The following is a 14,121-nucleotide window of genomic DNA, read 5'->3' on the forward strand; positions in this document are numbered from 1 at the left end:
TCTGTTAAAATCCAACCTGCAAACTTTCTTCACAAGGATGACTCTCCTGTATTTTTTTCTTCAATATGCCATATTGAAGTTTGTTATAGAGTTAATTTTCCAGGCAACTTTTCTTGGCGGAAACATTGAACTTTATTTACAAGATAGCAGCAGCAACTACATGCGTGCATCTAACTCTATAACTAAAAAAGAACACTCCCCCAGAGGTTCCCCACGCTGCTAACTCATTGGTTTACACAGATCATGTGATCTTACAACACCAGATTATTCTAAAAGCTACAGTCCTACGTTTATCAAAACTATAATTACTACAAAGTTACTTGCAATTGACTCCTTTTTAAATTACTTTGCATGTCATGCTTGACCAGTCATCTTTCAAAGCAGTGCTGCACTATCAATAGAGTCATTGAGGTCTACAGCACAGAAAAAGGCCCTTCGGCCCATCGAGTCCATGCCGGTCAAACAAGTACCTAACTATTCTAATCCCATTTTCCAGCACTAGGCACAACCTTGTATGCCATGGCATCGCAAGTGCACATCCAAATACTTCTTAAATGTTATGAGGGTATCTGCCTCTACCATTCTTTGAGGCAGTAAGTTCCAGATTCCCACCACCCTCTGGGTGAAAAAATTCTTCCTCACATCCCCTCTAAACCTCCTGCCCCTTGCTTTAAATCTATGCCCCCTGGTTATTGATCCCTCCACCAAGGGGCAAAGTTCCTTCCTGTCCACCCTTTCTATGTCTCTCCATAACTTTATACACCTCAATCATGTCCCCCTACAATCTCCTCTGCTCCAGGTTACTGATGCTTTGTTTGCAAGGAATGAAGGATTATATTAGTTTTGTAAAGGAAAACAATCATCAGCAAGAGAGGATCTTGTACATTTCCTGAGTAGTTAAGTTCCTAAGAGTGCATGGCTGGCATCTGTGGAGCACATGGCTATTTGTGCTCTTCATGAATGCCATAGTATTGTCAAATAGGAAAAGACGCACATGCTTCATAGCAAAACAAATAGAATTGGTATACTGAAGCAAAGATTCTGCTGTTCAGACCGATCTGGTTGTGTCGTAATGTACAGCCTCAAAGATATTCAAAATCATACACTGCAGAGTTATAGTCTTGAAGAGAGGCAAGTCAGGAAGGCCCTGAAGCGAACACTGATAATGAGCCTTAAGTTACAGATTTGCCAGCTGTAGAAAAGCAGGCAAATGTGGAATCACCTAATGAGATGATAATTAAAATTTGAAGCACAAGCATTGTTAATTACAAATTACCTATGAACTGGTGTACCATACATATCTTCTCCTTAACCTCTGTCACCAAACATGCATGTACCTGCACCTCATGGTACTGAAATGTTCCTCAGTACAGAAGTATTCTCTGTGCGAAGTTAAAATACAATTTAAATTATTTTTCTTACCTGTTAGTGTTTGTATATTTTTGAGAATTTTTAAAAACTACCCCTGCAGATTTCAATGAAACTTGATATACAGATAGGATATGGTCCTAAGAAGAACTGATTAGTTTTTGGTGAAGATATAGATCTGGATCCCAGAATTTTTTTTAAAGAGGATCTGTTAACATTAGAAGATAGGGCAAATTTTTTGGAATCTTGAGTTGTTTTATTTAGAATGTTACTGATTGTTTTAAAATTTTGTCTCAGCTGCTGTGGTGGAATTTGTCATGGCTGTCAAAATGTGAACAGAGTTTTCAGAGCAGGTTGTTGGATGTGGATTGGCCTGAAGCTTCCTCAGTGAGATGGAAGCTCTTAATAAAAAGATTTATTTTTTCATATTGTAGTTACAGCACATCATCCAGACAGGGAAAAGCATCAAAGAAGAGCTGTTTAGTTGTAATAACATGAGTTAACACAGCATGGTAGAGGTTTGTGCTCCACTGAGTTCCCTCTTCACTTGCTTTCCCTTATTCCTCTCTTCTTCCCCCCCCCTCTTGTTTCCTTCTCGTTCTGCTCCTCCTCCTCCCTAATTCCCTTTTGTCCCTATCTATTGTGATTCTCAGTTTAATTCTGAAACATTCTGACATTCAGAACAGTTTTCTGCATAGAATCATTCTGCTTGGAATCATTCAGCACGTAAAGAGCCCAATCGTCCATTGTTTCTGTGTCAGAGCTTTGAAAAGAGCTTCTCTGTAATTTTAACATAAATCATCCTGTAAGTCTGTCCCCAAGTGTGACTGGCTTATGTCAGAGTCCGCTGCATCTTCCAGTTGGCGAGCGGGGGTGCAGGATCTGTTCACTGACCCGTAAAATGACACGTGATGACGTTGGGCATGTGTCCCAAAGTCACCCCGCGTCATTTAGATTTTCAGTTTGGTGGGCGCGCAGCTGAGTCGGTTGTGTACCTGCCAAACTGTCAATGGCCACTTAAGGCCTTTAAAAGACTAATTACGCCAATTAATGGACCTGCCCATCCAATTTTAAGGTTGGCGGGCAGGCAAGGAGCCAGGCAGCCGTTAGAAAAAAACATGAAACCTCATCCACGGGTAGGATGAGGTTTCATGAGGGATTTAAAATGTTTATAAAATGTTGAAATAAAAGAAATTGACCTGTCCCAGCTCATGTGACAGTGTCACATGAGGGGACATGTCAAAAAATTTTTACCCGCACTTCCAAAAAATTTTAAAGCTTCCAGCAATCTCCCTGAGGCGGCACTTTGCCTCAGGGAGATCTGTGCACCTTAACTGGCCCGCCCATGTAAAATGGTGGCGTGCTGCCACAACACATCCCCACCCCGCCCCCCCCCCCCCCCCCACCCCCCCCCCCCAGCCCCCACCAGTCTCCGTTGCTGACTGTGCACCCTGTTCTCTTCACTGAATCCAGGTACAAACTCTGCAAAATTTTGAGATTTTACTCTCCTTTTGGTCATTTCTAATTCTGTAATAGACTATTTTGTGGCAGCATGCAACACATTTTTCAGTATTCTATTTATTTTAAAAGCTGGTGGAATGAACCCAGCTTGTATTGCTAGTTAATTATTATGATGCAATATTATTCATACTTGCCGCCCTATAGCAGCTCAAAAATCTGGACTTCGAGAACATAGTATTGGGCAGCATTGCGGCAGACTATGGGAACAGGGTAATTTGTTTACTTTGTACTGAGGTTTGACAGCGACTGTTATGGATGTTTTAAAAACAAGGAAAATTCATGAATTGTCCCAAAATGGCGACATTTGGTCAGTGTGGTGGTTAAAACTCTCAAAACCCCTGGAACAAACTAACCACTGAGACAAACTCTACTGCCTGTAGGTTATGACTAAGTGACCTGATATCACAATAACACCAGCAAAGACTGTGTCTTGAGTCCGCAGTTATTTCTGATTGTGTGGTGAATAGCATTAAAATCTACTTTAGCATCCCTAGATCAAGAAGGAAACAAAAGCAGCCAGCGCTCTCGATCTTACTGGTTACTGAGAGTTGCTAAGTGTGCATGTGAGGACAGATTGGGGTTGGACCTGATGTCCTTTGCGATTGAATTGTCTTGATTAAATAGCAATTTGAGAGTGGTAAGTGGGACCTTTGCAGTATACCTCAACAAACAGTCAAGACTTTGACAAGAGGAATGAAGTGACATAAGTCAGCCATGGGTGGGTAGGGCAGAGCCCTGCAGAAATTTTTTTTAAAAATTTGGCCTTTATCCTCTTGGTTCAGAATGATGGCATTAATAAATGCATTATGATCTAGAGTGCCTAATAACAAAGAAGCGCTGTTGCTTTGAAATTAGTCTTTAACTGTCAAATGTTTTAATTCTTGCTTTTCTATCTATGTGGGAATTCTGCTGCCATAATAGGAACAATATGCAATGCAGCTGAATTGTTTACTGCTCAGGGCAGTGCATCTGGAGTAATGCTGATGGTTCTACATATCAGTCACCATTTTATTGCCTTGACTGGTTTTGCTTGGTTCCGTTCCAATAAAAGTAGAGATACTTGAGCTGATTAGTATCTTGAAGTATCCCACAACAGATGTTGCTTATGACATTTTTGCCAGTTTGTGGGTGTTCTTTTACAATATATTTAGTTTTACTTTGCGCGTCATTTTTTTCCATCTTCTAGTGGTTTATGCTATCATACTTGTCAAGTTAATTCAAACTGATGTTGTAGACCTATTTCATGACTTAATCTCTTTTTTCAAACTTACATTTTTTTGCCTGCCTGTCTCTTGAGGGCAATAATTAATGCAGGGATGTGATTACACATGAGCCAGCATGCTTTAATACCCCTATCCCACCTCAGTGGGCAGTCAACATGCGTGAGATGAGAGTGTGAATGCCAACTGAATATTCAGCTGTTGGGGCCTTCACAGCCTAGGATCTATCTTTAACTGATGTCATACACAAATACATTCCAACTGATGTCTTAAGGTAAATATCAGGAATGGGAATCCTGGCTGTAGTCTGTTTATTTTGCCCTGCAACCTGAGACCATTTGTACCATGACAACTGCCATTCTGGCTGAGATCAACCAGTCATCTTCTATCTCAATATTGCAAATGGTCATATAATTAAGATTTTCTTGTCAAATCAAAGTGGCAAAGTCACAACAAGACTGTGCATTAAGCAGAAATGAAGTATCAAGAGAGAATTTTTTATTGTCTACAAACTGATTTATTTGAAAGTAAATTGCACTATACATATCTATTATTGAGAAACAAACTTGTAAACATGGGACTAAAAATTAATTCTACTATGTTTAATTTATAGATATTGCAATAGGAGTTCCTTATGCAGGAGAAGACCATAAAGGTCTTGTTTACATATATAATGGAAACTTATCTGGTCTAAATCCACAACCTTCTCAGACATTGAAAGGACAGTGGGCCTCAAACAAAATGCCTGCAAGTTTTGGTTATGCCATGCAAGGTGGTGTTGATATTGATGCAAATGGATACCCAGGTATGTTTGACGATCTAAAATTATCCTAAATTATTAATCATTCAAATAGATTTGGATTTTTGTGTGTTGTTTTGTCTGGGTAGTGCATGCTTCAGTGTCATTCTAGAAATCCTTAAATAAAATTTTTCTTTTAAAACAATGAGCATTTGCTTATTCAGCCTTATCTACCTGAAGTAGGTGTACATCAGTTGTACATGTGAATCTAATGGGATTAGACAATAACATCACTCTTGGAATTGTAGTAATGTACAATACGTCAAATATTTTACAAATAGTCCTTTGGTAGTACAGAACTTGAGTATTGCTGAAAAAAAGAGACATTTTTGTTGAAGTGTTTCATCTTGCGCACATCAGGACAATTTTCAAGAAACGTCAATATCCGGGCAAATACATTTGTACTATGAGAGGAGAGGGCTGATTGGTTGGCAAGTGGACTCTGATTGGTAGAGGCTTTGCCATGGGGAATGCACCAGTTAATGGTGACTGACAGTTAACTGCCAAGCATTGTTTGAAATTTAAACCAAGCGCTTTGACTCCGGTCAAGACAATGCCCTGGAATGAACCACCAAATGGCTGCCCACTTATTTTGTTTAGCTGAAACAGGTGCAATGTGTGTATGTGTTCTTTCTGTCTGCAAAACACAAGGGCCTGTGCATTAATACCTGTAGCTTCCAGTACACACACATATGTGCCATGCTGTGAGCCCAACTGACCACCTTAAATTGGTTGTCAGCATAATTCTTAGCACACTGAGGATTATTCAGCAAATGTTGTTCAATCATGGAATTACATCTGATGTCGCACACTGTTTGAATTTTGCAAGCACGGGATCGTTGGATATGCTCTGTACCTTGTCCATTGGGAACAACAGAAGGGACATGACTTGATACGATCTGCCAGTCTTTGGGACGTAAGGCCTGCATACCTAACATCACACTGGCACTGAAAGATTGGCCAATAAGATTGGCCTTATCAGCAATCTTGTAAATAGGGCCCAAGCCATTTGCTCACCATGCAAGTTTGATGTTGAAATAGGCGCATCAAAGTCATCCTGCGGGATAACGGCTACCCTGATCAGATCATTTCATACTGTATATCATGCAAACTCATGAACGGGCCAAGGCTATCACTTTCAGCCCTGAAAAGTGCCCAGTCTACCTCAGATTTCCCTAGAAGGGCAAAGTATCGCAAAAATGTAAGCAGCAGATGAAGTTAACTGTTTCACGCTGCTACTATGTAGTAGCAACATTAGTGATATTCACCACTAACATGATGCCACTGTCAAGCCGAAGAGATGTTCTGGTTATCATACAAATAAGTAATCTGGTATATGAATTTCGGTGCCAGTGTGATGCTAGGTAAATAGGCTGAATGTCCCAAAGACTGGTGGACCGTATCAAACAGCATGTCCCTTCTGCTGTTGCAATAGGCAAAGTACGGACTGTATCCAACCAGCCCATGCTTGCAAAACTCGAAACACCATGTCTAACATTAGATGTGATTTCGCGATTGGACAACATTTGCTAAATAATCCTCAGTGTGCTAAGAAATATGCTGCCAACTAATTTAAGATTGTCAGTCAGGTTCGCAGTGTGATGCAATTGTGTGTACTGAAAGCTACATATGTTAATGCACAGGGCCCTGTTCTTTGCAGACAAAGGGCATGTACAAAAATTACCTGTTTCAGCTAAACAAAATAAGTGACAGCTATTCTCTGGTTCATTCATCAGGGCATTGTCTTGCCCAATGAGTCAAACTGCCTGGTTTAAATTTCAAACAATAACTGGCAACTAATGTAAGGGTATATTGTCCCCTTATATTGGTATTCTTGTGAAGTGTCCTGATGAGTGCAAAACAAAAAGCTTTGACATGTCTCTGTTTTCAGCAATACTCAAGTTCTGCACCACCAAATGACTATTAATAATATTTTTGTTTATACTTTACATTGTGCAATCTCCTCCATAAATCAGGCAACCTATCTTCAATCTCATGATACATTCTGAGACTTGTACATTATTATTTATATTTATTGAACATATGCGTTGGTCTTACTGAACGTAGATCAGGAATCTATTCTACCAGAATGTTTCCTATATTTTTATTTGTAAGGATAGTGATAAGTACTTCATTGGAATCTGGATTGAATTATGCATATTTGTATGATGTGCTTGAAGTCACGTATGATGCACAGGTAGCATGTTATGCTTAGTCAGGACCCCAGCATGCCTTGTGTCATGGTGTTGTGTTCAGGTCATGGTATCTTTTCTTTCTCTCAAGGAATGCCTTGTAAGTAAAAGCATGTACTTTTAAAGCCAAAATATTTACTCTACAGCAATTATTTTTCCTTGCCAATTTTCCTGCTCCTCTTAAAGACATTGGTGGGTTTTCCAGCTCCACTGTGGCAGGACCCACCACGTGGGTTGTGGCGGCCCGGCCAAAAGTTCATTGACTTTCAGCCTGACTGGATGATCCCAGTGGTGGGTGGGGCTGGAAACATTGGCTTTTTACCAGATATTGATACTTTAAAAAAATGGCTGATATTTACATGTAAGCCTTGATAGTGAATGTTGGTGATGTTATTTGACCATAGAAAGTGGAAGGGAGAGCTACAAGTGAGCCTGACTCACCATTGATATACAGATGTTTCAGGAGGGTTAATTTCCCCTTTCCTAATTTTGGGACCTATGAGGCTAATACCCTACTGATGCTGCTTGTTGAGATTGATCTAGCCTGTTGATCGAACTGAGAACCTCCTTGAACTGTATGTTCATTGGATAAATTCCCTAAGGCATCAAAAAAGACTCATTCAGCATTTTAATGCAACTCTAGTACACCAAATCTTTGTCTAATTGCCAAAGTTGAACTATGATATGTGTGGGAGTGGGAACACTGCTGTGTCCCTATGTGGGAATGTGAAGGGAATCTTTGCTGCCTCCTATTGTTGGTGATTTCTCAATCTTCCCAACTGATTCTAAGCAAATTTCCCTCCCATGGTGGTCAGATGATGTACAAATGGCCAAAAGGCACATATTGATACACAGGAAATTGTCCCAGCTGTAGTCCAGTCAGCATTTTTGTGGTTGAAAATATGATGAACTAAGACAGCCCAATACATCATTTTCAAAGCTGGCATGGAAACAACAATAAGGAAAAATTAAAAAAAAAACACTTTATTGTAAGAAGTTGATCTTTCTTCATGAGCAGCTAATTTTGTAAAACTTTTATTTTTCTAGACTTAATTGTGGGAGCTTTTGGAGTTGACAAAGCAGTTGTTTACAGGTATGTAATATCATTTTCTACTGCAGAATAAGGTTTATTTTGTACATTTCTGAACTAGAAATTAAGTATTTTGTTTTAAAGGAAATATTCCTAATTTTAATAGCTTTTTTAGTCTGAGACTTCTCACCCCTCTTTTACATCCTGTATTGAGTTCTCTTGTTTGCCAGAGTACTGTATGTATGCCAACCTGGAAAACTGACTACTGCTAAGTTTTCCTGAATTTCACTGCTGAATTGCAGATGAGCTTCCACTGTCTGTGAACTGTCCTTTTCCTCCTCCTCCACCACAACAACTGTTGTCCTGCAGCCTGCATGTGAAAACTGAGTTGTAATAGCTGATGGGCTAGCTTCACAGAGGCAAAACAAGGGAATTGTGAGTTTGCTTCCTTTTAAGCTCAAATATGGACAAAATAGATAAGACTCCAAATGCTGATACCAAATGATGTTTTAAAATGCAGACTGGTTAGTTTGGCATATTTTTTAAATTTTACTTTAGGTTGGACTTATTGTAAAATTTGTCCTTCACCTCTCTTTTGCTGTTAGCTGGGCCATTGGGTGTATAATCTTATGACATGTTTAATAAAAGCTTATAAATGATTTAAAACTGTTGTTATCTTTTTTAAAAATGGTTTAAAGTATGTGATCTGGCTCCTTTTTAGGTTAATAAATGTTTAAAAGGCATCTAACTTTTTATTAGCTTTGGCATTGACACACATGAGCATAAGGGGAAGAGGCTTTATCCTGAAACTTTTTTCGTCACGAGTTGATTAGCATAACTGGTGACAAACTGCAGTATCTGCAAACCTCAGTGCAGGGATTTCCGTTTTTGAAGTTCAATTCAGAGCAGTCCCCAGCCAATCCTTAATTGTGACAAATCCATACTTTTTGACTCTGAATTTCTACCTCACCACAATCAAACAAATCCTGTCAGAAAGATGTATTAAGCTTCTCCGTAAGCCTAGTGCGCAAAGACAAAGCCTGATGTACCACCAAGTCATGCAGATGGGAAGGTCCCAGGTTCAGATCTCGGTTTGTGCTGTTTGCTGATTTTCAGCAGCAGTAGGGGCAGTTACAATTGGGCTTAGTTTCCCCAGGGCAGCATTTTCACCGTGTCGGGAAGGGTTCCCGATTGGCGCCCCCGGTTGGAGCACACCACCATTTTTCATGGGCAGGCCAATTAAGGCCCACCCAGCGTGATGTCCGTCCGGAAGCGTATGGAAGAGCTCACAGATCTCCCTGAGGCAAAGTGCTGCCTCAGGGAGATCAGTGTTACTTCTAAAAACCTAATTAAAGATGGAAAAAAAAAATTAAGGACATGTCCCCTCATGTGAAACTATCACATGAGTTAGGACATGTCCATTACTTTTATTAAAAAACTTTCATGAAATTTTAAATCTTTCATGAAACCTTATCCCGCCTGTGGATGAGATTTCATGCATTATCCGAAGGCCACCAGGCCTCCTCGCTTGCCTGCCAACCTTAAGGTTGGACGGGCAGGCCCCTTAAGTTTATTAATTAGATTTTTAATGGCCATAATAGGCCGTTGACAGTTCGGCGGCTGCGCAGCCGACTCAGCTGCGTGCCCGCTGAACTGAAAATCTGAATGATGCGGGGTGACGTCAGGATGCATGCCCGATGTCACCCTGCGTCATTTAACGCGTCGGTGAGCAGGCCCCACCCCCATTTGCCGACCTGATTTGGCATCGACAAAATTGGCTACAGGGGGTCTCCATTTCAAATTGTTATTCATTTCCTTCTGTGGGATGAATGCATGAGTTAACAACATGTGGCTTAATTGTGACACCCTTCAAGTTTAATTAGCCTCCTGCTCTTTATTACCTCACAGAAAAAGTGGCCAAATAGAATGATGCAATGTATATCAGCAAGAATCTGTGCCTTTACATGAAGGGGAAAAAATTGGCAAAAGATTGCTATCTTTTTAAAAAAAAAATACAATCTTACATCATTTGCCTAGGAAGCCAGTTTTTGCATCCAAAAGCTGAACAAGCAGTTTTCCTCAGGAAGTGCAACGCCATAAATAGAAATATCTCCCGTGCCTCCCTGCTTAGTACTTAGTGGGTCATGCACTTCTGTGGATTACGTAATTTAGTAAATAGAAATTGCAACAGAAAATGTTTCTCAAAAACAAAAAAAATTCTTCAATTCTCAGGAGTGACCATCATTAAGAGCCTTAGTCCCTTAGCACTTTTCATGGCAATGTAATAAAGGAGCTGGAATGCTCTAAAGTGATAGCAATGATTCTGGAACGAGCCCTATAAAGCAGTTTAAAGTTTACGGTTGGATTGCTGTTCCTTAAAGCACTACATTATTCAGGATAGCCTAGCCCTTCCTTCCCTCCTTGTAATCTTCAACAAAAAAACAAAGTTTTTTTCTGCAGAATCTGACTAAATATAATGTAGAGTTAAATGCACTTAAAGTAATTATAAAAACCAACGTGTGAAAACGGAAATGTTCCCTTGCATGCCCCCTCTGTAAAAGTGGCAATCCTTCTGCATCACTTCTCTCTCCTCCTCCCCCTGCCACAGAATTGCACAACATGACTTCTGTGTCATTAAATAAGATTGGGCTGCAGGTTGTAGATATAAAATTTTGCAATGGCACATCAGAAATAAAATCTGCTCCATAGTGTTGCGAATGGTTTGTATTGAACCAAAATCAAAAGTCAGGTGCATTCCACACCCCATTGGTACTATTGTTATCTTTGGCAAATGCTAAACATGTAAATGAGTAAAATAGATAACATCTTAATTGACAGTGGTTGCCATTTTATTCACTGATGCCAAACAGTATGTCCTGATTTTCTCCTCTAGGCAGCATGTCAGGCAAAGGGCACCTCGAAGTGTGTTCCTTCTAACCTGCACCTGCCTTGATTTCTGGGCTTGTCATTATCCTATATCCAATATTCCCTTGGCTCCAGTCTGCCCTTTGGCAGAGCTTTACAACTGGAAGGAGGGGAGGAAAGGAAACTCCTGCTGTAGGTCTAAAGCCCACATCAGCAAAAATAAATATTGGCTTCAAGGCTCTGTGACTGGTGTCCAAAAATAGCTTCTAAAAGGCCTCCATTCAAAAGAAATCTTTTGCTGCACCTGTAGGAAAGAAAAGCACTTTTGCTTGGCATCCAGGGCCTTTTCAGATATCTGCATTAGGTTGGCAAAAGTAATAAATCCCCCCATTCAAGGACATGGTTCCATTTGAGTCACCACCATGCAGGAATTCAGTAAAATGAGACAGAAGTTATAGTGATATCAGTCCTGCCTCATTACATTGGGATTATTATAATTGTGCACGTGTCGGCACAGCTACTCTGTTTCTCATCTCATTCTCCAGTATCATGGATCTTTACTTGTTTTTTCCCTTTGCCACCAGGTAATGAGTATTACTCTGACATAAAACAGGAAAACTAGCCCCTATAGGTATTCATGAATAATAGGATGATCTTTAAGAACTTAACAATGTAAGTTTTGAGGATATATTTAAACAATAGCATAAGCATTGGAAGTGAGTTAAACAATCTGTTTGTTCATTCAATCTAGTTCAAATGAGATACATTTCTCGGTCAGATAGCTGCAATGATTCTATCCATTATGATTTTGGGTTGTTTTAGCCTAGCTCCTGAAAGAAAAGCCCAGAGATGAAAACGCATAATTCTGGACCAATTGTACTAAATTGGCAGGATAGTTGTCTCATGTGGGACATATAAAATCACACTGGTTTGAGGTTGGAATTGAACCCTTTTACTGTTATAGAATAGAGAGAGATTTACTCTGCAGTTACTTACTTATTACCAACTTGGGAATGTTTACTAATGACATTGGATACAAATAATTTCGGAAGAAGTCTCCCCATTGCAGACATCACAGACCTTTGCTGCTAAAAATGCACAAAAGCATGGAAAAGAAAGAAACAGTGCAAATCATAACCTAAAATAATTTTTCTGCAAATATTTTCCATAAAATAAGCTTTCAAGGAACTGTTTCTGTAAAGGAGAGATCTGTGTTTTATATAACACATTTCAGTGAAACATTTAAATGCTCTGGGAAATTCTAAATGAAAACATTTACTGGTGATCCCAGAAATCACGAGGTAAAGCAGCTTACATTGCATGATTAAAATGATTTGCTCAGCTCATGAATAACATTACCAAGGTCTAAATGGCACTTTAGGAATGCATTAATTAGATTCAGCTGACATATTCAGTGTTTACCACACGTGGTGTCCTCGTGCTTTTGCACTAATGAATACAGTACAGTAAGATAAAAACCACGTTAAAGGCAGCGGGCAGAAATTTATTTTCACTAAATAATATGTTGGATCTTGTTTACTTTAATGCAGTTCTGCTCTGATACAGTTCATAACTGGGAACATTGGATGAGCACAGCTAATGGAAATTTAGATTTCTGGCCAGATTCACTGCAGAATTTTTATGCATAATTGCTTAAAATTAAGTTACATTGATTATGATTTGCTAACTTGATATGTTTGTAATAAAGTGCATGTCAGAGTTCTTTTTCCAATACTAAGTTAAAATTTCTATTAGTGGTGATACTCCAAATTGCAGATTTCCTGAGGGAGATCAGCGTGTGATGTTAGCCAATGCATAATAAGCCTATAGGCAGAATATTAAGCTTGGCAGGCGGCCGTGCGCCCAACCCAGTCGAGTGTAAAATGATGTGTGACGCCATCGGGCAAGCGTCCCGACGTCATCATGCGGTTCTGCAATATTTCGTTCAGCGGGCATGCACCGGAGTCGGTAGCGTGCCTGCCGGCAATTAAAAGGCCTATTAAGACCATTAAAAAGGTAATTAAATTCAAATTTACACTGCCCATCCAATCTAATGGTTGGCAGCCTGGCGAAAAAGCCAAGCGGCCTTTGCATTTTTAGAAAGTCTCATCCACGGGCGGGATGAGATTTCCTAAAGCAAATAAAAATCAAATAAAAAATTTTAGACTTGAATTACAAAAATGTCCCTGACAATCATATGAGGGGACATATTTTATGACTTTTTTATTTTCTTTATTTTTTTTAAACAGCGCCTCATTTTCCTGAGGCAGCTCTTGTGCCTCAGGGAGATTATGAAGCGCGAAGTTTGCGCTTGGCCCGTTTGCCCTCCTCCCCAAGCTTGCACTGAGCGCTGCCACTCTTGTTCCACGCTGGGCAGGCCTTAATTGGCCCACCAGCATGAAATTGCGGTGCAGTGCTGAACGTGGGGGGCGGTCGCCTTCCAGACTGCCCCCGTCGAGCCAGAAAGCCAAGGGCAAAATTCTGCCTGATGTAAACTTATTAAATAGATTGGCTGTTAGTGTGGGGTTAGCAAGTTATTCCACTCTGCAGATTATCCTGATTTTTAAAGCATTTAAAGTGGTTGAAAGGCAAGTGCCATTTTGATTGAATAGTGTAACTAACATGATACCTGGTTTTATATTTAAGCTCTACTGTAAAAGCAAGCTCATTGCGTGTTTTGCTATATTTGAAAGGTTGTATCAGTGAGGTTTTTGCAGTTGCAAATGACAAGGGAGCACATTGACATTGATACACAAGTAAAGAATAGTTGATCATATAGTCACATTAAAATAGCCTTTGTGACAGTTTTACTGCAAATAAGATATATTTTTTGCAATTGAAAATAATTGTGAAGGCACCAAAAAAGCCTTGATGGCTCCATGAATGTAAACGAGAAGAGGGAGCATGTTCCCTCAGCCTTCAAAGTTTTCCACTGTCCTTCACATCCTCAATATAGTAAACAAAGGGAGGATTTTGTCACCAAGTTGAGTGGAAGCTAGGGACAGGATTTTTAGTTCAGTGGACCCGTGACTGGCTGGAGAACAGACCCCCAACTGCCCCCAATTTCATGCTGGCTGGCCAATTAACAGCCCGGTAGCGTGAAAGACACATTGAATGGCTTAGCGC

The 14,121-nt window shown here is 39.9% G+C and overlaps 1 protein-coding gene across 1 annotated transcript in view; it reads left to right on the top strand.

Moving 5' to 3' along the window:
• itgav (integrin, alpha V) overlaps positions 1-14,121 on the top strand; it is a 142,726-nt gene that overhangs the window by 74,324 nt on the left and 54,281 nt on the right. The window contains exons 13-14 of the mRNA XM_041200169.1: positions 4,723-4,914; positions 8,148-8,193. Of these exons, the coding sequence (XP_041056103.1) occupies positions 4,723-4,914; positions 8,148-8,193 (238 nt within the window). The remainder of the gene's footprint in view (positions 1-4,722; positions 4,915-8,147; positions 8,194-14,121) is intronic.

This window comes from Carcharodon carcharias, chromosome 12 (genome assembly GCF_017639515.1).
Source record: "Carcharodon carcharias isolate sCarCar2 chromosome 12, sCarCar2.pri, whole genome shotgun sequence".
NCBI lineage: Eukaryota > Metazoa > Chordata > Chondrichthyes > Lamniformes > Lamnidae > Carcharodon > Carcharodon carcharias.